This window comes from Asparagus officinalis, chromosome 10, assembly GCF_001876935.1.
Source record: "Asparagus officinalis chromosome 10, Aspof.V1, whole genome shotgun sequence".
NCBI lineage: Eukaryota > Viridiplantae > Streptophyta > Magnoliopsida > Asparagales > Asparagaceae > Asparagus > Asparagus officinalis.
Window position 1 is genome coordinate 70,304,016 of NC_033803.1, and position 25,159 is coordinate 70,329,174.

The window sequence follows — 25,159 nt, forward strand, 5'->3', positions numbered from 1 at the left end:
CGCTCCCCCTGATGATGACAATCTTCTGAGTCTATGCTAAGAAAACCCAGTGGGACAAAACTTAGCGAAAAGGGGCAAATTATGATAATAGACCTTCAGGGCTCAATCTTCAGGATTGTTCTTTAAGAATTTGCTCCCCCTGAAGAAGATAGTCTTTCAAGTCTGTGCATATTGTGAACATATTTCTCATAAGTTGATGTAGGCAGAGACTTAGTGAACAAATCTGCAAGATTGTCACTTGAGCGAACTTTTTCGATGGTGATTTCGCCATTCTTTTGGAGCTCATGTGGATAAAAGAATTTTGACGCAATATGTTTTGTCATGGTTCCATTTACATATCCACTGCTCATTTGTGCAACACAAGCTGCATTGTCCTCATAAAGGACATTGGGGGGAATATCATCTTTCGCTAGACCACACGAGCCACAAATATGTCGTATCAACGATCTTAATCATACACATTCTCGTGAGGTATCATATAAAACGATAATCTCTGAGTGGTTATAAGAAGTAGTCACCATAGTCTGCTTAACAGACATCTAAGAAACGACAGTAGTTATGGGGATCATATATGTAGCCAGCGTTCTAATAGCCCACCAATGTCATATCTTGGTTTCTTTTATAGAATAGTCCAAGATCTTTTGTACCTTGAAGATAGCGAAGGAAATGTTTAACGACATTCCATTGTCTCCTTGTAGGATAAGCACTATACCTTGCTAGCAAGTTCACCGCAAATGCAATATCAGGCCTGGTGTAATTTGCGAGATAAAGAAGTGCTCCAATGGTGCTCAGATAGGGAACTTTTGGCCCTAACATTTCTTCATTATCTTCTTTGGGTCTAAATGTGTCTTTATCCACTTCGAGGGATCGGATGACCATTGGTGTGCTAAGTGGATGAGATTTATCCATATAAAATCTTTCCAAAACCTTTTTCACATAGGTTGACTAGTGTAGAAAAATTCCTTCTGGGAAAATGCTCGATCTGCAGGTCGAGACAAAACTTGTTTTTTCACAAGTCTTTCATTTCAAACTCCGTCTTTAGGCATGAGCTAGCTTCTGTAAGCTCCTTGTGCGTTCCAATAATATTTATATCATCAATATAGACTGATATAATACAGAAGTCATTTTCGAATTTCTTTATAAACTGCATATCTCCTCTTCAGGAGGAACTCACTCAGTCGGTTATACCACATTCTACCCGACTGTTTCAAGTCGTATAACGACCTTTATAATTTAATGCTATACATGTTGCGATTCTCGTTTTCTCTTAATTCAGGAATTTTAAGTCCATCAGGGACTTTCATATAAAAATATTAGCGTCTAATGACTCATATTAAAATATGGTCATGACGTACATATACTGCATATATAAATTCATAGTTTCTGCCATATTTAACTTGCGAAACGTAATATAATCACTAATAGGAGAATATTTTACATCTAAATCGATGCCGGGTCTCTGCGTGAACCCATTGAGCTATGAATCTCGCTTTACATCTCACCACCTTACAATTGTCATTTATTTTTCTTACGAAGACCCATTATATCCTGCAGGGATATATGAACTACAGGTTCAAAAATACTTTAGCGAGTTCAGCTCAGCCTCAATTGCTATTTTCCATCTCACCTAGTCCGAATGCTTCAAGCACTCTATTACCGACTTAGGTTCTTGATCCAGATTATTTTCGGAGATAGTAAGAGCAACTATAGAGGCAACTATGTTGTCGACAACTTTTATATTTCTATTGTATATTTCTCCTTTTTCACAAATTCGTGGCCACTTTAAAGCTTATTTTATGTCAACCAAATCCTTGTCATTTCCCTTAACAATTGGATTTGGTCGTTCCGCATCTCCAGTATTGTGATTATCAAGTGCACGTGCAATTTACTGGAGATTCCATCTTCAGGATGAACCTCTTCTGGAGGTTATGGGAGTGACTGTCTTTCTATATATATAATTTAGTTTGCCGCGGACTTTTATCTTTTACACTAACATGTTTTATATGCTTCTGGCACAATATGCTTCTGGCATACCAAATCATCAATGATATATTCAACATGAATATGGGGCTTAGTCACTCTTTTCTTAGCAGATTATCATGTGAACTTCTGGTTCAGTTTGACTAGTACGTGGATATAAATATTGAAGATCTTTTTCACCAATGGAATTTCTTGACATTATTTTGTATTTTGGGCACTAATCTCCCCCTAATGTCGAGAATTGATCTTCAATAAAAATGCAGTCAGCGTACTAAATTATAAATTGATCCCCTAACATGGGCCATAGGTACTAAATTATTGACGGAGTTTCATAAATAATGTATGTACCTTTACCGAGATCTCATAGAGGTACGCTATGGTGGTGATATAAAAACATGGACTGCAAATAAAGAATACGCAGATGGGAAATGTTTTGCTTCTTTACCACGTATTAGATAAAGGGGAAAAATTGTGATATGCAGTTGGTCGGATTTGGTTTGAATGCCCCATTTAATTTAAGGAAATCCGACAAATCATATTTTGCCAAAGATTACCCAATCGCTCATGCCAGAATTTAAAAGAATTTGGGTCCCTAAATCTCAAACTTATCGCAACATGGTGTATTTTAGGTCAGACAAATTCTAAAATATACACATATGAATAAAAAACACATAGGTTCACAAGAGTTTAAAGCAAAATCAAGATAAATTAAAATTGTCTGACAAATGCATATAATCCAAATATAGAAAAACCAAATAGTTTACCTTGACCACCTCAATAAGATCTACTACCTCCCCCTCGTCCGAGCTTATGAATATTAATTTGAATTATGACATGTGCTTCAGGCACTACGACTGAACCAATTAAACTTGCATTATGGTTTCTCACAACAGCTGGTTGTGTTTTTAACAACTACTAATACAAGGATTAGTTCATAATGCTTTTAGTTGTACTATTGTAAGAGTACAAGGTTACTTGTTGAATTGTATTCAGTCGAGGGTTTAAAATCCAAAAATGGCTACAGGATAAGATCTCCTACTATGTTCATAGCCTCCTAGCCCTCCTCTTGTCCACGCGTATAAGGAATTTTCTGAATTGTAGCATGTGCTACAAACACAACTCGTAAGCCAACTAGTCTGACATTGTGATTTCTAATCATCAATTGATTGTGCTTCTCTGCGACTACTAATCAATTCAGAATGCTAAGTGCAATTCTTGGTCATGTACTGCTGCTGGAGTACAATATTATTTGCGTGGAATAGGGAAAAGAATTTTTCGATCAATTTTATCACTGTCTGTAATGTTCTGCTTACAGAGTTTCAGCTGCTAGATAATTTGGTACAGAACTGAATCATATTTAGTCATGTATTTGAAATTCAAAAAGTTCTGATTCAGTCTGCCAGTTGCGTTTGAGGGAAGATTATTGGTTTCCATAGATCAAAGCGATCCTTCAGGGATTGCCCAGAAAATTGAATACTTTTTTACTGAGGCATTTAATTTTTCATGTCTTAGAAAATTTAAAGTGTTTGCCTTCTGAGCAAATATACTTAGGGGGGGTTAGTCACCTAGAACTTAAAATTAGAACTGGGATAATCTGTGGGATAAAATTTTAAGGTGTTAGTCACATAGAACTAAACCTAGAACAAAATTTTAAGGTGTTAGTCACATAGAACTAAATCTAGAATAAAATTTTACAGTGTTAGTCAAGCAGAACTTTAACAAAACTAGAATTGGGATAATTGTACAAAATTATCCCACTTTTTTTATTTTTCTATACAAAAATGAGAGTTCTAGTCTCTCAAATTATTCCAAGTTTTAGCTTGGAACTATGTGGTAAAAAACTAGAACTCGTATTTATTTTGTTATTTTTTATTTTTTTCTTTACTTATTTCCTATTATGGTTATCACCATCATTAGACCATCATCATAATAATAATTGTCAATATCTTATAGTCTAACCAAAAGTTATTTAATAGTAACGAACATTCTTGTAAGCAATTATCAAGGGTTAGCCACATTTAAAATACATAAATAGTATTTATATCTTCAAAATGCATAAATATATACTTCATGATTATAAAAATTTATCCCACGTTATTTTATCAAAATATCCTGCTTCACAAAATTGTTCCTAGTTATCCCACTAAAATATCCCACTAGTGAAATATTATTCCACTTTAACAATTATCCCATTTTACATGAAAATGTCTCAATTGACTAACACCCCCTTAAAGAATCAAGAGATATAATCGTGCAAAAAACACAAGGGTGTCAGTAAAAATTAACGTTCAAGGCCAAAGACAAGTAATAGTTACTATTATATATCACAGTGCACTACTCATGGGGACGAAAGATTAGTGCATGAGAAATTAGAAATATTCTTTTTTTGACACTAGACCCATTAAATCAATTAAATTGCTATTTGGTCCCTTACATCTTATGTTATTTTTAAATTAATCCCCTAAATTATTGAAAGTGCTATTAGGATCTCCAATTTTTAAGTTATTTTGAAATTAAACCTTCAAACTAAGAGTAGATTTAGCAATTAGACTAATAGAAATTTTAGTGTACAACAACTGAATAGAGCAGGCACGTGCAACGCACTTGTCCTCCATACTAGTAATTTAAAAAACAATTTAAGAAAGCAACAATTCAAAAAGGATTCATAGTTAATAAAACACAACTAAATATGTGATAAATGAATTATACGCAAGAATAGAACTATCATTGGGAGAATAAATCAGTGAAGGCATAATATCATCAAATATACAAAACAAAGTCTGCAATTTAAGGTTTCAACGAAAACCGAACTTTAACATTCCAATGTAAGAATTTATTCAAAGCTCCAATCATGGCTATCGAATAAATCCCATGCATAACCTAAGCCTACAGTCCATCACCCAGCTATCCAAGTAAACAAAATAATAAGGGTGTAGCCACAATTCAAATTAAGGTTTGAATCTTATACACATGTACAAATAAAATTTTAACTCCTAATACAAATGCATTTTAAGATAACAAAGCTTTGAACTCGAACCTTAGACTTTCAATGTTTAATTTTAGGGCATGTTCGTTTGCCATAAAAAAACTGGGAAATCAAAGAAATAGAAAACTATTTCTAAGAAAAATAGGTTTTTGACTTGTTTGGTTGGCTAAAAAAAAAGGAAATCAAAGAAATGGAGATGAGATGAGATGAGGTTTTTTAAGAAAACTAGTTTTGATGTTGTTTGGTTGGCGAAAAAAATAAGGAAATGAATTATAAGAAACCTATTTCCTGTAGTTTCTTGTTTTCTTTTGTTCGGTTCATTCTTAAAAATAAGAAATGAAATGAGATGAGATGAGTTGTCATTGTATTATTGGGTGATGTGAAGAAAGATTAAGAAAAGTGTTTTCATAACTTTTTGGGATGAAAATGAAGAAATGAAATGTTAATGAGATGAGGTGAATTGTTATAATATTTTATTGGATGATATGAGTGATTTGAAATGATGAGAAGATATGAGTTGAGTGATGTTTGGATGAAAATAATATTTTATTAGATGTGATGGATGAGTTTTTGGATGAAAATAATATTTTATTAGATGTGGTGGATGAGTGGTTAGATAAAAATAATATTTTATTAGATGATGTGGATGAGTTGTTGGATGAAAATAATATTTTATTGGATGTTGTGGGTGAGTTTTAGGGATGGAAATGGAAGAAATGAGTTATTTTGAGATTTCCACCTTTTCCATTTCCATTTCTTGTTTTTTAGAAAACAAACGAACAGGCCCTTACAGTAAAGTTTCTTCCAAAGAACTATAAACACAGTTAAATGTTCACAAAGAGCTAGCATGCGTCCGAATCAATAATTTAAAAGTCCAATTTCATATTTTGTATGGCAAAAATCAACCTTCATATTTTAAAATACACTAAGATTTCCACCTTTTCCATTTCCATTTCTTGTTTTTTAGAAAACAAACGAACAGGCCCTTACAGTAAAGTTTCTTCCAGAGAACTATAAACACAGTTAAATGTTCACAAAGAGCTAGCATGCGTCCGAATCAATAATTTAAAAGTCCAATTTCATATTTTGTATGGCAAAAATCAACCTTCATATATTTAAAATACACTAACTAAGAAGAAGTCATATAGCTGACCTTGTCACGTATCACCTTGGAATGACTACGAATAGAGCTCCGGTTTGGGACCACCAAAGAATTGCATATCATACTTGTAGAAGATGTACACCTAAAAATCTATTGCTATGAACCGATGATCACGAACCGGCTAGAGCCACTCGTGCTGATAACGTGTTGTAATCTCGTTGTTGTATCTACATACATCACATATCAAAAGTAAGAATCAAACATGAAATGTAAAAGTAAATAAACAAGAAAAGAGATAGGGAGAAAGTGATCATCTCATTTTATTTATCTTCATTTCTCCTCAATACATTTTGTCTTCCATGGATTACATTATATAGATGTGGAAGAGAATACTAAAAGTCACAAGTAGGTGAAGAGACTTCTTCTAGTAATGTCCATATTCATTGTATTTATATTTACAACACAAACAACATTTTAGAAATCCCAACTCATAACAAAACACCTATGGATTTTAAATCTCATGGTGAAATCCATATCCTAAAATTATAGGATTTGAAACAAACAACCCCTTAGAAAATTTGTAGATTTTGGGATTTTGCACAAATACTCTTCTGAACTTTGTAAATTTTCACACAGAAGCCCTGAATTTTGGGAAGTTTCACAAAATTCAAAAGATTTATGCGGAGTTTACAAAATTCAGTAGGATTTTGTGCGAAAGCTCCCAAAAGGTTGTCAAATTTAACCAAAATATCAAAACTACACATACTAATCAATAGATTTTAAAAGAATAACAACGAGAGTTTAATTTATGTAGGATTAGTGTAAGGGATAGTTACCTCTATCTGAGCTAAATTTCAGCGGAAAATAATAAGGAGCTGTTTGGTTGGCTTTTTTTGTTTGGGTTTCCCTTCTAAAACTGACAAAAGTTGTCAATTTTAGCAGCTTTATTTGTAAAAACGCCTATTTTGGGGCGTTTTTGCAAGTAAAGCTGCCAAAGCTGACATCTTTTGTCAGTTTTGACAGGGAAACAAGGGTAAAAAATGCCAACCAAACAGCCCCTAATGTTAGAAAGGACATGTTAAATTGCGTTTTTCGAGACAAAAATTTATGGATGTCTAGTTAAAGTTTTAAAATTAGCATTAGTTGCATATATAACCCTTACATCACGAATATTTGCATTATAACCCCTTAAATCATCAATTTTAAAAAATATATTTCGAAAGCAAATTAATTATCAACTTTGATAAGCTAATTTATAACAAAATAATCAAATTTATAGCATCAAGTTGATGATTTGTTGATTTTAGGGGTTCATTTCACCAAGTTAATTATTTGGGGGGGCTGTTTTGCAAGTACCTATGATTTTATGGGTGTAATATGTGGTAGTTTAGCGCAAAACCCCCAGAATCCTCACGGGTGTTTTATGAAATTAACCCGCGCATCTTTTTGCTAAATTTCCTTGTTCGCGCTAACACTGAGCCTCCTCAGAACCCTAGATCGATCGAATTCCTCGTCATCACTGACGATCGTGGATCGAGAGAAGAGCTCTTCTCTCATTCTCTAATGCGCCGAAAGCTCCATCGGCGCCTCCGTATCCTCCTCCATCAGCCCGTCGAAGACCGCGCCCCCGTTCACGTCTCCAGCCACGCTGATCGAGATCGAGTTCTTGTAAGTTAACCTCTTTCTTCAAATCGGATCAAATTAGGGTTAACCCTGGAAGGAACAACTTTCGCTATTTCTATTTTCTTTATTTTTTAGGAATTTTATATGTAGTGGGATTTGGGTTTCTTTGGGAAGTTAGAATCCCACTGGGTTGTCGAGATCTGAGCTCTACGGTTTTCTTTGCCTTTCTTCCAATTTCGTACTAAAATTAAACACAAACTCTAAGTTTGTTCAGGAAGCAGTAGAATCCCTACTGGGTTTTTGTCTCCACAAATTATATACATGACATAAACCTATCTCTTCATACCTCCTCAACTTCATTGGTTGATGCTTCCCTTCAATGAAGCCTTGGATAAAGCTCGCTCCTTTTGTCGGCACTCCGATGACAAAATCATCACCCTCCATCTCCCGGAGGTCTTGAACCATAGTATTGTTGGATCTCCTGGTGGGTTGTTGGTCTTAGTTCATGAATCAGGAGCAACGCGTCTTTTTAACCCACTAGTATAGCGCATGTGCTTTGCACGAGAGCATACCTATTTTGTTTAATATTCTTTACATTTTTTTTGTTGGCTGCAAAATGCTGAAATGGCTTGTATAGCAATATAAATTCTGAACAATCACTATATTTTTAAATGAATAAATTGTACGATAAAATTGTGTGTAAAGAATTGTATGATTAATTATTATAGTTTGGATAATTATTATAATTTATTCATAATTTAATTATAATATATTAAATAATGTAATCTCTTTTAAATCTAACAATATTATACATATCATAATTATAATACTATTAGTAACTATATTTAAATTTCATAATTAATTTATTACACTATTAGTAAATAATTTACTAAATTGTATAATTATTAAATTACAATGTACTTCATTAATTTGAAAAACACTACTAAAATTATTATACTATTAATACTATTATAATTACAACAAATACAAATTGTTTTTGATACTATTATCATACTTTTAAAAGGCTAATAAGATGAAAGGTAATATGTAGTCCTTCATAAGATGTGAAACCCAAAGGCATAAGGCATAAGCCTAATGAATTATTATTAATTTTTATTTTTTCTAAAATTTTAAATATTATGTGAAGATAAATTAGGGATAAATTTTAAATATTCTATTAAATAACATAATTCAATAATAAAATAATAGTGTGGCCAAAGGTTTTGAAAAGCGAGGAAATGCATAATTAATAAGAGGTTATATATAATTAGTGAATGATTAATTACAACTAATGATATATTTGAGAATTATCAAATTTAAAAGGGCAAAACTGGAAACCAAAAGTTTTGACAAGGTAATCCTCTTTTATATGTATTATAGATTAACTAAGGCTCAAGTCAATCTCCCTGCACTCACTATGTTGCCGTGGATGTTAGAATATTGAGAGGATGACATTGGTAGGGAATACATTGTTGAATTTGAATCTAAATGTGACGAACATGTGAAATATGTGTGTGACTGTTATGTAGAGAAGGTTATAACCATCTCTGTAGAGGAGAAGTATTAAATATTGGTCGATATATCGCTATATCGCCTGATATATCGGTTTTGATGCCCTTCTACCAAATACTATTGTTTTCCAATTTTTACCACTTTTTACTATATATTGGAAATATCGGCCGACATTTCATTGAGAAAATATCGCTCGATATTAGCTAATATCCAAATGAAAATGGTTATTGAGTTTGGATTTGGTTTTGGTTCCCACTAGACTCAAAAACTTAATAAATTTCCACATCCAAATACCCTAAATCCCTAGTCAATCTCATATTTGTCCTTCCTCGTCGTTCGACACTCCATCTCAAAAACGCTAGGCGATTTCAGGTACACTCTCTCCACTCTCTCTCTCCAGTTCTCCTCTGTCTCAGACTCTCAGCTCTCTCTCATAGCTCCTCCTTAGACACCTCTGTCTCTCTTACACTCTCCTCTCTCTCAACTTCTCTCTCTGTCTTCCTTGTTCTTCTTCTCTGTCCTTCGTTCATGTCTTCTTTCTCTCTTTGACCTCTATATGTACCTAATGTCTCTAGACATCATATAGCATTATACATGATGCAATTTTTTATGATTAAAATGCATTAAATATGTTTTGATTACATATTACAATGTTATGCTATGTAGCACGGACACGGATCCGACACGGCCATCCGACACGCCGACACGAGGCAAATCCTAAAAAATACATAGGATACGTGTGTTCGACACGTGTGTCCGACACGGACACGACACGACACAGCTTCATGTTATGCGTGTCCGTGCTTCATAGATGTTATGTTATATATGAACATCATTCGACATGACACTCCGTTATTTTTTACATATCCCCTATGTATCCCTGTTTTCGCAATTCGATATGGATTTTGGCAATCCGATATGGATTTTGGCCATCCGATATTATCGATATTTTCGCTATTTAATACATTGAGGAGAACTATACTGATGTCATGCTAGTGGCAATGATCTTTTATGGTAAATTGATGTTTTCTCGAGTAGTAGATGATAAGTGGACTGTTGGGGATCCCTCTCTTAATTACAAAGACTTATTGTCCTATCGAGGCAAGCTCTATGCTGTAGATAAGTTTTGTATGCTAGTAGTTGTCGATATTGGTATTTCCATCACGGCTACAAATCTTACTATTGTAAGAGATGAACATGATTATTTCTTATGGTATCTAACCTCGATGGACGAAGGTTTACTACTAGTTGGTAGATGCTATGATGGTATGCTCTGTGGCTATACTTATACTCATAAGATACCTAAAAGGTTTGAAGTATTTAAAGTTGATAACCTCGATGGTGATATGAACTTGGCGAGCGTGGAAAGCTTGGGCAATTGGGTGTTGTTCTTGGGCACCAAGGGAGCACTATCATTCAATGTCAAGGACTATCAAGGATGGAAAAAAGATTGCATATATTTCACTCTAAGTTACTTTAATTACAGAGGCATCTATAGAAGTGATGGCGCTACTGAGTTTGAGCATATAGTAGATGATTTTAGAATATTTAACCTAAAGGGCAATAGTATAGAACCACTTCCTAATTGCCCTGATGACTTCCTAGTTATTTTGGCCCTGCGCATTTGGTTTGGCCCTAATATTCATCGCCAAACAATTTAGTCTAATATTTGTTACATGTTCTACAAGTTATCAGTTAGTCTGTGGTTGAAATGATTGAAATTTTTTATTAGAGTTTTCATCTTGTATTTGATGATGTTAAAAATTTATTGAGGGTATTTTGAGTGCTTCAGTTCTTGGTCTATGATAAAATCTCAAGCATTAAATATCTAATTAGTGTACGTTTCATGACTAATTTAAAAATTAAAAGTAACTGTTACAAATTATGACTATTTTTGTAGAATTGTATTAATCATTTTATATTTATCTTTAAAATGTTTTTATTATGAATAAATTGTATCATAATTAAAAGTTCAATGTTCGAGAAATCAAGCTTTCATTTCTTTTTGTGTTCACTTGATGTGGTGCGGATTGATTGATGACACTAATTTGCAGCTCTTGATGACAATAGACACCACAATTTGTCACATTAATGGGAGTTATGTCGATGACCACAATAATGTATTAATGACAACGATGACAACCGACAAAAAGGGGAGAGATAATGGTTGTGACAATATTGTTTACAAGCGGCATTGTTGGGCTTTTCGTAATGATGATGACACCAAACATCAATATTGTTTCTGTAGTAAGAACAAAAAGAACATTTAGAAAGTAATTTGTAATACGTAAAAGATTTGAGGGATGTATAAGTGAAACCTAAAAACAAAACCAAAACATGACTACCAATGAAGAACGATAAAGGAGAGAAAAATAACTAGGGGGTTATCATTTTTTATTTTCTTATTGATATATTTTGTTTTTTTAAATATATTGGTCTCTTAAATTATCTTTGTTATGATATAGACCCTCAAATCTCTATATTGCTATTCGCTCTCGTGTAATTACATCAAATTAGTCCCTCAGTTATTTTGTTCAACAGCTAACATACTCAGCTTGATGCGTAACTAGGATAGTTATTAAAAGATTATCCTTCATGGAAGTCTAAGTTGTATTGACCTTTTTATTTGGTGCTATTATCTTGACTTGGGTTGTTATATTTGAGTATTAGATGGAGTCTTTTGGTGGAATTGTACAATTACGATTCAAAGTCTTTTGTTTTTTGTTTTTTTGGAAGTTAAAGCAATGTGTGGGGTTCAGTACTTCTCGAGATTTATACTTGTTTCGGAAGTATGGAGAATCTCAATGAAGTTTTGATAATAGGCGGTAAATTTCATAGGCAGTTTCGAACTAACCATTAGAATTGTGCTGATGGATGGGGTAACTTGATTTGATGGGAGGAAGAACCCGACTGATTTCTTTTTTTACTTGGGATAGAATAGGTACTGGCTCGATAAAAAACTTCTCACTTAGCAATATGAATATGTACTAAAAAGAAGGGAACGAGAAGGTTGCGTCCTTATCATTAAAGCATTTACGGTAGGAGAAATACATAGTTATCTTGGCATGTCTTAAATCTGTCATCTATCAATATCACAGGCCAACAATTTAATCTTTCTCTTTGTTCTCAACTCTTTTTTGCTTGTTCGATCATTGGCCATATCATGGTCTGCAGGGATGAGGATCTCATAAGAATACTAGATGCTTTTGTTCGGTCTTATGCACTACTCTTTGTCCATTTCGACCAATAATTACATTAACTTGAAGTGACTATATGATTGTCATCTAGGAGTTATGTTAAGTTCCAATATATGTACTCTATGATTAGACTTTTCTTCTAGAATCCCTAACCCGAAAATAATTACTTATGTGTGGCAGCCTTAACCATATTAGTTATTTGTTCATGATAACCTTGGCGCCCTTCTTTCTTTTCTCATACTGTATTTTGTGTATCTCATTCATGTACTATATTGTTTGTGATAGTCCTTGAGCCTATAAACTATTTGTCTATGATTTTCTTGCCGCCTTTCTATCTTTCTTTTCTTGTACTATATTTTGTGGAAATCATTCACGTACTCTTATAAGCTCGGATATTAGGTTGAAATGCCTTGCCTAAATCATATGAGGATGGGTTTACGTTTAATAAGGATATGAAATTTGTCTTTTTAAGCTGGTTGTAGGAAATGATATGTTCAGCGGTGGATCTAGAAATTTTTTTAGGGGGCAGACCATAGTATCAATCTACGTAAAATTAAAATATAATTGTTGATTATATAATTATGGGCTAAACTCAAATGGAATAAGCTATTTAATGCAAATGGGCTGCTAATTACTAGTTATATAAGCAAGTGTTGGGCCGTTGGGGTGCAAATCTTACAAGTTTTTCCCCCTTATTTTGGGGTTTTTTTTGGGGTGGGGGGTGCAGATTGAAATTGAAGAATGCTTTATAATGTAAATACAGAATTTTTAGGGGTGCAACTGCACGTTAGAGGGCAGATCCGTCTCTGAATACAGTTCTGTTGTTTATGCTTTGCGAATGGTGAAGTATATGTTAATAACCAAGGTTATCGATAACGGATAGCGTCTCATAGCGGTGCGGCACCACTAAGGCTATTTGACGTCATTGCGGTGCAAAGTCAAATAGTAGTCTACTTTAGATGTATATAAATATTCAAAAAAAGAAAGAAAAATCTAGGAAATCTAAAAGTGCATACTTGATGATCTACAGAGATCCCAAGTATGAAATAGACATGTAATCATCATATAATACCGAAGACGACTGGAGAATGGGTCAAAGAGTTGTCGTCTTAAAAAAGATGAGCTGAGTGGTGAGAGGACTACAGTAGGAGCAGCTTACAACGAGAGGAGTTGTGACAGTGAGGAGGTGCTAATGGAGGTACCGGAGGCTGTGGGAGACGGCAAGAAGACGTCAAAAGTCGCTGGAGGTGGTAGTATGCAGTGGGAGGTGGCGACCATTTGGGGGGGGTAGGTTTTTTTAGAGTTGGATCACGAGGGGAGACTTAGGAGAAAAAAACAATGATCAACAATGACTTAAAATATTGGGTCTTCCAGGTGCGGGTGGATAATTTAAAAAGTAAACCTAAAAACGCTTTTAAATGACAATCAAAAAACAAGTTATACCTGCAATCGCCCGTTATTCAACGTTGTGGCCACTATTGGCCTCTTTTGCGAGTGAAAAGTGCATATTCCCCAAGATGTCGTCGCTATTGGGTGATAGCGTTGCGAAAGGGGCCACTAACGCTATTAGCGCAGCTATTGCAGCGCTAGTTACCGAACTAGCTATTTATAATAGTGTCATTAATTACTACATATAGTGGACACTGGACTATATGATGCCCTAAAGCATTTCCTCATCATTTTGTATAGTGTCTTTCAGGATATGCTTATATGGTTTATGATGCTCTATTGATCTGAAAGCTGAAATCAACCTGTGATATTAATTGTTACATTGTCTTATGGGTTGCATGCAGCTTTAGGTACTTTTACAAAAAATGTAACTCTTGAAATTGAATTTGCACTTAGAAAAGCAAAGTTGCAACATTCTGGAGATAGTTAGATTTATCATGTAACCAGTTCAATTTCCTTGAACTTTATCAGAATTTAAATTTACTCAAATATGCATGAACCAGTTTGTATTTTCTATTTTTTTTAATCTGTGTTGTTCATATCTATCTTTTGTTCTTGCATTAATTTCCATTTCATAGTCAGCTTCAAGCTCATTTTCAGTTTTAAGATGAAAAAAATTTCTGTTCTCAGGAAGTATTTAGAAGAGTTATATTGCAACCTGCTCTCCCTGAAAACTGTGCCCTTCAAGCAGTACAAGAAGCTATAAAACCTCAGGTATTGATGATTTTATCACAACATCTAACCATTTGTCCTGTACCTCTTGGCTCCAGTCAGAATAAGTTATTGACCTATTATTGCGATTATGGCCACACTTTGAGAATTAGTAGTCCATGCACAGAATTCTCGAGCAAGGTTTTAAATATATATCGGGGAAATATCGGATTGCGGATATCGGGGAAATATCATGGATATTTGGTAATTATCATAGTGCTATACCGGATGATGTGCATATATAATATAATGTTGTAAATAATCTAAACATACTTAATGAAGTCTATACATATGAAAATGTAGATACTATTTGTTTAGGATCACTAAGCAACCTTTTAAAACAAATAAAATCAACATTGCAATATTTAATTGAGTTGAAATGCTACTTTGTATATCGGGAATTGGGAAACCATGATTTATCGCACAAAAATTGCAAAAGGCGGTATATTGTTTTATGATGAGCTGTGTAAAGGACTTGTTGGCCAACATATCGGCAGATATATCAGCCATGTTGGGGATATGACACCCGAAATTGTCAAAAAACGGTATAGGATATGTAGACCATATCGTTTTGCTGCTAGCCTTGTAAAAGGTTAAATTGGCTGATATGTCGGACAATGTCGAGATATTTAAAACAATGCTTTCGAGACAATTTCTATGATTTCAGTCACCTTTTAACAACAATACTTGGTATAAGGAACAGTCACACTTATCAGCATGGACTGATTGCCTTTTCTTTGTGGATACTAATGATAGTAAATTGTTGATCTGTTCTGGACTATTCTTAGATCAACAATAACTCGTGCTATCAATTGAATTAGTGCGTAATAATTTGTCTATGACTGTTTAGTGAAGAAATCAAATAATTAACACCATGCATATGTAGAAAGACGGGCATGCAGGCCTTCATCACATCGACTTTACAAGAGAACATGTGATTTAGTTATCTCAGTGTAGTGCGGATTAAGGACCTGCAGTTATGAACCAAATACATGGGAAGTAATTTTTTAACACTTCAATTACATTTCACCTTACAAAATATTTAACCTCTTATGTCAATTGGAACGCTAATCTTTTGAACAATTTATACATTTTAATTCAGGTAAACCTCTTGTCAATCAAAGATAAATATCATGGTAAAGCCATCTCTTACAAATAAGTACAAAATCTATCCTGTAGAAAGATATACTACTATTTCGCATGGTTAAAACATCTTAATTATTTTGTAGACTCAAAATGATCTCTAAATGGTTTAATATCATTCTCTTGTTCCTGTTTATGACATTGTTGAAGATCCTTATCGATTGTTTGCTTTGTCTAAATAATGGATAAAGCTTGCACTTGGATCACTTGCTGAAGATAGTTGTTCGTTTATAACGGTTCAAAGTTTATTTCCCAATTCCAATGTACTATACTGACTTGACACTTTGAACTGCTGCAACATACAAGTTATTGTTCATTGATTAGGTATTGGTTACATGATTCATACATATTTTGTGTGTTTGAAATTTTTCGGAGGAGTCAGACAGCCGTAATCTTCTTATATTAGAATGGTAGCCATACTTTTATTAGACTGAAATACTTAAATGAATTTTGTGAACAGAAACAGACTGTACTTGTCCAAGATGAGAATCAATCTCTGGAAAATGCTCTTCGAACACTACTGCAAGAACTAGTGGTAAGATGCTATGTCCAATTTTGCTTCCAGTGACAGTTTTGATTTTTGATATGTATGCATGCCAAGGTGAACTGCGAGCATTTCCCCATTTTTTTTTGTTTGAGAACAAGCATTTAATGTTTCTTGGAAAAGATATTCAATCTTACTTAGGGGAAAAAAAATTCAGGTTTCTTGTCCAAATTGCATTTTTCAACCCGCTGTTATCAGTTCCCTTTTTCTGTTTGTTCTAGCATCGCTAATGACCTGGCCTGCTCGCCTCTAGGTTTAAACTTAGCTAATTTATGGGGTATAATTCATAATCCTGCACAGGATTCGGTTTCTGTTACGTCATCTCTCTGGTACTGACAATTAGTCTACATCCTTAGACCAAGACTAATTTCGTAATATCAGTTCCTTTAATTCAAATTCTGTTCTGAGATTTAGTTTCCTCATGCTTTTAATCTGTAGTTCTAAAAACTGTCCGTTTTTAGGGCATTTGTTCCCTTACGAGCTTGCATTTGACACATGCAATGGACGTAAGAGTTTGTGTATTATCACTTGTTTATCTACATTCTACATCCATGTGGAGATAGGACTTCGTTTATGTTTGTTACAATCAGGGCTTTTGGTGTAATTGCAAGGTTATTTGGTATGAGATCTTGGACCCTCTTGTTGCCCTGTTATACATTCTCAAATCTGACTTTGATTGTCTTGAGAATTTTCTTATTTATTTTTCTCTTGGCGTCTCAAACTTTTTTTTCTAATAAATTGCCTTATCCATGGTCTGTCTGTCTTGTTGGATTTAACAGCATGTATTCCATGGGAATGCCACCACAGGGTTTGGTAAATTGTTACTTGGTCTGATACTGGAGAAATTTCTCAAATCAACATAATATGACTTCATTTCAGATTCCTTGGGAAATCCAGATCTTTGTCTAGGGCTATTATTGAAATATGTCTTTCTTTAACTTTTTTACCCAGTGAATGATGCCAAAATATTGTCATGGGGGTTATCTTCTGCTGTTTGGAGCTTGGGAATTTTGCTAGCTGGTATTCTTTTTTGTCACAGCCCTTGTTCTTTTCTGAATTGTGGTTCCCTTTTTTTAGCATAATAGGAAAAAAGTTCTTCAGATTCCTTTTTTTAGCATCATCCCCTACTATCTTCTCAAATATAATTTTCTAGTCTTATTTTTTGGTTCTGTCTAATGTAATTGAAGTCAACTCCTCTGGCACTTTCAAATCTTCCATTGGTGATTAACAATTGGGGTTGTTTGAAGATGTGAAGAACCATTTTGGTCAAATTGGATATTGGAGCCCCTGTTTATTGTTAATTTTGTTTCTTCATCTGAAGTATGGACTATGGAGCCTTCTGTGGTTAACTCTTCCACTCTTTCTCTCATGTTTCTTGTTGATTCTTATTATATCCTTCACCTGTTTATGCTTCTTTTTCTCTCATTTTGGAGTGGATGTTGTTCCTTTTAGATCCCCTTGGTTAGACAGACCTTGTTCTCTTCCTCACAATTTTTTAATATGCTTGCTTACCTTAATCTTTTAAACGTCAGAGGTACGGGATTATATATGGGGAAAAGACAAGTAAATAACAAATTCGTTTTTATTGCCAAGTGAGTCATGCAATATTATGGCATTCAATCTTCTGCTGAATTGGGCTTCATAGGTGGCTATTGCTATGATGAAAAAGCTTGGCTGCATAATGGCAGCTGACAATCTTCCTTTTAATAACTAGTATCAGATAGTGATAGATGTTTTCACTCTTTGATGTTCAGTCTTCTGCAGTACAATCTGGTGAAAGGATGATGCAATATGGGAAGTCAATTGATGATGGGGAAAATGCTGGCGGTCAAATACCACGTCTTCTTGGTCTGTATCTCATTTAAACGCTTGTATTATTTATACTTTTAACTTGTACTATTCATGCTTTTTCCTAGATGCCTCATTTCCTCTATGATTTTGATTTCTGATCATGCATCATTCCTAGATCCACTTGAGTTTATAACGTATTTTTTGAGGTCTACATTTCCTGAAGTCCTCTCTTTGGCTTGGTTTGTTAGACATTGTGCTGTATCTTTGTCAAAAAGGGCATGTTGAAGGTGGTATGATATTTCAGCTGTTAGAAGATTTGACGGAGATGTCAACCATGAAAGACTGCAAAGAGGTTTTTGGTTATATCGAGAGCAAGCAAGATGTATTGGGTAAGGTGTGTCATAGATAGTCATCAAATATCTATTGTAAATTGTTATTTTCTACTGAAGCTAACTGTATAACTAATCACTTTGTTTGGCTGCTTGCAGCAAGAGCTCTTTGGGAGAGGGAAATTGGTGATGCTGAGAACATGCAATCAACTTCTTCGAAGACTCTCAAAGGTATGATACATCAAAATTATCATATAATGCTTTATTGCATTAGAATATTCAACAGAATTATTAGATAGTGAGATCTCATGGAATGGTTAGGGTGCGAATGCTACATCTGATTGTATATTTTGTCATATAAATAACATCTAGAAAATAGTATTGGTTCCTAATACTAATACTTTATAGGAACTGGTGGTTAACTCTGATTCCATATAATCCAGCCAGTTCTAGTTTTATTCTTTTCTCTCTTTGAGAAAGACGATGTAGTTGATGAGATTATTTCATTTTGACTGGTAGAAGATGGAGCTATTTTACTCTAATCATCCTTTTCTGTAGTGCGATTATTTGCCTCACATTTTAGCACGCTAAAAGATAAAAAGTTTTAGTGATGAACGCTCAAAAGTCAAAAGATACTCATAAACCAGGTTTTGTCACACTTATCTAGCTAGCTGAGCGCTAATATTTTCTGTTGATGCCTGTGATACTATTTTTGTCCTTCTGTTTTTTGTTCTTTATTTTCCGGAGCTGCTTTTGAAATGTTGCCATTTAATGTTAAAAATTGTGAGTTCCTGTGATACAGCCAGAGTTTCTCATCAACCATCCAAACAGGTTAATGATTCCACCTCCAATTCCTTGGCATGTACACCCAACAGAACTTTTGTAGTACACCCTCAAGTTCTGCCTCTTCAGCTGGCTCCTCTCCTTTCCTTGGAAACTCTTCACTGATATCTTGTTCCATTAGGGAGAGACTCCCTCTTAAGGATTTTACAACTCTTTTCTTGTTCCTCCTATTTTGAAGTTTCAGAACCATCAAATTCTTAGACGTCTATGTCTTTTGTTCTTGGACATTGTTTGTTAGCATGCCTAAAGGGCAATTCACTTCTCGCTCTAGGGATCACCATAAATTGTGTCATGTTTCCTCTTTTATGCCTTGTGTTTCCTCTTTTAGTCTATTTATTTGGGGTTAGCCTTAAGTTTAGAATCTGTTTTTATGTCTCTTGGGACCATCGTACAAGAGATATAGAGAACACTGAGATAAGAAGAATTGTATCCCTTGTACTTTTTTACACCAAAAAACCCCCACTCAAGTATACATAACATATGCTGTGCCTAGTTGTTTGGGAATTTAGCAGTTTCTCACATTATTATGTTGATTTCTTCATGAATATATTCCATTGATGGCTAATAGGCAGTATTTTCCATAAATATGGGTGCCTTGCTAGTTGCTTCAAGTCGATGACCATGGAGGCATGAACTATCTCTTGATTGAGTTTTTAGGTATATCTGGTTCAGTATGTGCCTGGTACTTCATTGACCAGGAACAATGCAAGTGGTTCAAAATCATAATCATTATTAATATATGTTAAATAAGTAGCATTAAGCAAATATTTATACTTCAGATGCATGCTACATTTTCTATGAACTGAGTTTCAACAATGTCATATCCTGAAATGAGCCAGAATTTGTTTTGTATTCGTATGATGTGATGCTATAGCCTAAGTTATACATTCGGGTGCGGGTATGGGTCCCAACAAATTTGTAAAAAGTGGGGTATGGGTACACGGCTATCTATCTAGATATAAGTTACATTAGCTCAATATTGTTTTTTCATTCACTTGTTATGAGAATTAAATCCCTATATTTTTCTTTTTCTTTTATGTTTGTTTAATTATTTTGATTATTTTGAGCTTGATATATAAAGAACCCTTTAAAGTTTAAAATCTTAGTTTTGAACTTGACACGGGACTAAAAGAACCTGATTATTGTCCAATGAGTTTCAAGAAGTGGATGCAAAGTGTAGGATACTGGTCCAAGAAGTATACGATGAGTGTTTTAAATTAGAGCACATATTATATAATTGAATACATGTTTGAATAAATGTATGCATAATCCAAGAAGTTTCTAAAAGGTGTTGTTTCCGATATGGTTACTGTACGTGTCAAGTACGAATACAGCTTCATGATAGGAGTCTATGCAGCTTGGCCCATAAGTAGTATATTTTATTCATTCCTTTATGTGATGGGATATATTCTACACCAAATATTGTTCTGGATCATTTTCTAGCTAACATCTTAATCATCCAGGCAAATGATGTGGTATTTTGTGGACGGATTCTTATGTTTCTTGCACACTTCTTTCCCTTGTCAGAGCGGTCAGGTAAGTCATCCCATCACCCTTGGAGATGACCATCTTTTACCAGTCATATAACCTTCCCTTTTTATTGATCCTGTAGCTGTTAATATAAAGGGAGTTTTCAACACATCAAATGTGACCAAATATGAAAAAGATGCTCCTGAAGGTACGAAACAGTCTCCCTTCTCTGTTTGCATCTTTTATCTCTGTAATCTTATCTTAGCGTAAAATATTCAGTGGGGTGATTATTCAACAATTTTGGATATCTCAGGAGTCTCCATTGATTTCAACTTCTACAAGACCTTGTGGAGTTTACAGGTTCAGATTTTCCACCATGCTACTTAAAGATTGTGGCTTTTTCTTCTTTCCATAGCCTGTTATTTGAAGTTTCCTTCTTGACATGATGAACAGTTGAAACGTTCTTATTCTCTTGAAAACATTGATAATTCAAACATGAACTTCAAAAAAGAACTAATACATGTATAAAAGGTTTATATATGCACTTGTAAACTGATAGATAATCAAGATTCTCTACGAAAAAAAGTAGGAATTGTGATACCCTAGAATTCTATGACCAAAATCTGAGACAGTTGTAAACTGATTTATCTTTTCTTGGCTCAATATGATTGGCTTGTCTCACTTTCCACCCCAGGCAGAATCATTGGTTCATATATAATAATTATTTATAAAAGATTTTTACAATTGTTCAAAGATGCCTCTTCTAGTGTACAAGCATTTCTGGATTTCTGCCAGAAGTCTTAAGCGAAGGCATCAGTGTTTCTGTGCTTTAGCATCTAAATAGCTCAATGACCAGATAATGGCTTCGTACTGGTTATTTAAAACTTGATGATTTGCTGATTATATGATCTGATCATATGCGATGATAGGATATAAGTTTGTGTTGGAGCACTTCAGCACAAAGCACCAACCACCAACAGTTCTGTTTTGCCACAAATATAGTTACTAGTTGCTGAAGTAAAGAATGCACACGATTTCTTCAAGGACAGATCTGAAGAAAGAATTGCCAATAATAAAAGTACTTGTTTTAACCTCCATGTACAATATTGAAATACTTGGGAGTAAGTTACAAGTTCTCCAGGGCAAATTGCCTCCAGTTGGCACCTAGGAAATAGCAAATAAAGCTAGAACCTTAGCTTCCTGTTATTCAGTATCTGAAGTCTATATGTAGCAAACTGGTTATCTGATGTTGCATAGATAGTAGAGTCATGGTCTATCTATAGTCACCGACTCCTAAGAATAAATATCTATTGTGCATAGCATGAGTTCTTTCTTCTTGTGGTTCCCCTAGAGTTTGTGTCAGTCAGCCCTCTACAGGTGCTGGATGCTGTTCATGTAGATATGAATGTAATAAGGACATACGAAGGAGCAAAAATTATGTGTCATTTAATGTTTTTTTGAAGCGGATTATTTAGACAACCATCTTTTGTTCTTCTATTTGCAGGAACATTTTAGCAATCCAGCTTCAACCACTGTTGCCCCAACCAAGTGGCAGAAGTTCTTCACCAATTTAATGGTATGTTATTTTTGCTAGTTATTGAATGTATTTTACTGAACATTTTGTTTGCTGCCTTTCCAGTTGTCTCATGTGCATATTTTATTAGTCTATATGTGTCAATCACCTTCTGATCTTTCTAGTTCTGGATATCATGAATGTTGTCTCATGTGCATATGCTATTAGTCTATACATGTGTCAATCACCTTCTGATCTTTCTAGTTCTGGACATCATGAATGTCATAGGTTGTACTGGATGCATTTGAAGCTCAGCCTCTGTCTGATGATGATGGAAATGCTAACAATGTTGAGCAAGAGGAAGCTGCTTTTAGCATTAAGTATCTCACTAGCAGCAAGTTGATGGGTTTAGAGGTATTGTGTTGCAAAGAGTTTGACTTATAACCTCTGTGTAGTTACATTTCTGCTTGGTGTTATAAGATAATACAAGCTATAATTTTTTTTCTGTGCAGTTAAAAGATCCTAGCTTTCGTCGACATATCTTGATCCAGTGCCTTATATTATTTGACTACCTTAAGGTATGCTGTTTCATTCACGGAATATACCTTTCTTTCCGATACATTTTATTTATTTAGTCTATTCACTTTTGAGAGCTTCATCTACCTCCTGTAAGAAATGCATGATCCTTAGATTTCTACAAGATCCATATGACTGAGGATTATGATTTTTTATGCTTTAATGCATTAAAGACTTTAAATTATCTTGACCATCTAAGATTTAAGAAGTGAATTCTTTTGCATAAAACACCCATCCAAATTGTTACCAAAGGGGAATGAAATCTAACCCTCACAAATTTCAGTCCCATTTTGCAAATAAGCCCCCCAAAATTCGGCCATATTGCCTCTTTTGCACAAGACACCCCAAAACATTGTGCATACACAACCTTTGCCTACCACAAGAATAAAAATGCAATATTTACAAGAAAATAAGAGGATTGTGAAGAAGAACTTACCGAGTCAAAGGGGTTTCCTTTGAGCTTGAAGATGAAGGAGAGAACCCCACTTGGAGAAGCAAGCTTTTGGCCAATGGGTATCCGCTAAAAGCTAAGCTTGCTTAAGGATTGATGGATTCTTCAATGGAGAAAAGCTCTTGGGGAAGAAGAACCCTCAAAACCGAAAATGAAGAGGGGATTTTCGGTTTTGAGCTAAAGAGGAGGGAACTCTCTCTCTTTTGAAATTTGAACTAAAGAAGGGGGGGACCATGAGCAAAAGACAAAAGGGGAAAAGGCCAAACAAGAGGGGGGGGGACCACGAAAACCAAGACACCCCCATGGGGTGTCTCGGCAAAATCGAGACACCCCAAGGGTGTCTCGGCTTTGCCGAGACAAAGCCGAGACACCCCAGGGTGTCCCGGTTTTGTCGGGACACCCCCGGGGCGTCTTGAGTCTGTTTTGACCCCCCCGAACCTTGTTTGACCCCTAAATTGTTTTCTGAGCCCCAAAACACTCCGATTCTTCGCCAATGGGTGGATATTGATGAACTCCAAAAGTCAACCTTTGACGAATCAAAACCCTAGGGTAGACGCCGGTCAACGCGTAACCCTAGGTCAACCCCACTCAACGGGTTGTGAGCAAAAGTCAACGTTTGACGATTCAAAACCCTAAGGGTCAACGCCGGTCAACGCGTAACCCTAGGTCAACGCCAGTCAACGTGTTGCGACAAAAGTCAACGTATGACGATTCAAAGTTGCGACAAAAGTCAACGTTTGACGATTCAAAACCCTAAGGGTCAACGCCGGTTAACGCGTAACCCTAGGTCAACGCCAGTCAACGCGTTACGACAAAAGTCAACGTTCGAGGATGAAAATCCACACCAATCAACGTGTGCGCCAAAAGTCAACGTATGACGATTCAAAACCCTAAGGGTCAACGCCGGTCAACGCGTACCCTAGGTCAACGCCAGTCAACGCGTTGCGACAAAAGTCAACGTATGACGATTCAAAACCCTAAGGGCCAACGCCGGTCAACGCGTAACCCTAGGTCAACGCCAGTCAACGCTAGGTCAACCCCAATTAACGGGTTGCACCAAAAGTCAACCTTTGATGAACCAAAACCCTAAGGGTCAACGCCGGTCAGCGCGTAACCCTAGGTCAACGCCAGTCAAAGCGTTGCGACAAAAGTCAACGTTTGACGATTCAAAACCCTAAGGGTCAACGCCGATCAACGCGTACCCTAGGTCAACGCCGGTCAACGCGTTACGACAAAAAGTCAACACACGGTGATCCAAAACCCTAAGTCAACACGATGTGACGGAGGTAGTTCAAAGTCAACACCAATGACACTGGCCAAACTCAATTCATCAGCTGCAAATTCAAGACTCCGACGACGGCCAAGCGATAAACGCAGTGCCGGAAGAACTTCAGCTATTCGTCAAAGCATCGGATAGACTGAAAATCGAAGGAGCCAAGAGTTGAAGCTAACTACAGGTCCTTATGCCGACTGAAGGCTAGACCAATCACATCCAAAGTATTCCGGCCTCTTCTATAAAAGAAACGAGTCCGGAACACTTTGGAGGGGGTATCTGTAGGCATCGAAAATTGCCTATAGGTCTCCACAAACGGTTCAGTGTTAATGAGCGACAATGAACATCACCATCCGACCCACATGAGCCTAATCGACGTCGATGAACGACTGAAGTGAATCGACGAGCTACGTGAGCTGATAGGATTTCGGAACAACGAAGACCCGGACCAATCGGGACCCTCCGTGCCTCGACCACTCTAAAGACAATCCAACCATCAGAGCGGATCGAACTCTTCGTCACGCATCCAACGCACCCGGAATCACTCAAATCCGAGTTCGTACGAAGAATCTACCGCGAATCAACGGCGGAACACCCAAACAGGTCTTGGCCAATAGCCGAGACACCCCCTAAGGAGTGTCTCGGCCACAACCGAGACACCCCAAG

The 25,159-nt window shown here is 35.6% G+C and overlaps 1 protein-coding gene across 2 annotated transcripts in view; it reads left to right on the top strand.

The window, feature by feature from the left end:
- LOC109825643 (THO complex subunit 1) overlaps nt 7,507-25,159 on the top strand; it is a 28,158-nt gene continuing 10,505 nt past the window's right edge. The window contains exons 1-12 of one of the 2 annotated variants that reach the window (XM_020392508.1): nt 7,507-7,736; nt 14,480-14,563; nt 16,164-16,238; nt 18,002-18,095; nt 18,287-18,432; nt 18,527-18,598; nt 20,674-20,746; nt 20,823-20,888; nt 20,994-21,040; nt 22,185-22,256; nt 22,482-22,607; nt 22,706-22,771. In XM_020392508.1, coding sequence (XP_020248097.1) covers nt 7,632-7,736; nt 14,480-14,563; nt 16,164-16,238; nt 18,002-18,095; nt 18,287-18,432; nt 18,527-18,598; nt 20,674-20,746; nt 20,823-20,888; nt 20,994-21,040; nt 22,185-22,256; nt 22,482-22,607; nt 22,706-22,771 — 1,026 coding nt within the window. In that variant the 5' untranslated portion in view covers nt 7,507-7,631. The remainder of the gene's footprint in view (nt 7,737-14,479; nt 14,564-16,163; nt 16,239-18,001; nt 18,096-18,286; nt 18,433-18,526; nt 18,599-20,673; nt 20,747-20,822; nt 20,889-20,993; nt 21,041-22,184; nt 22,257-22,481; nt 22,608-22,705; nt 22,772-25,159) is intronic. The other variant, XM_020392507.1, reaches the window with a different exon arrangement.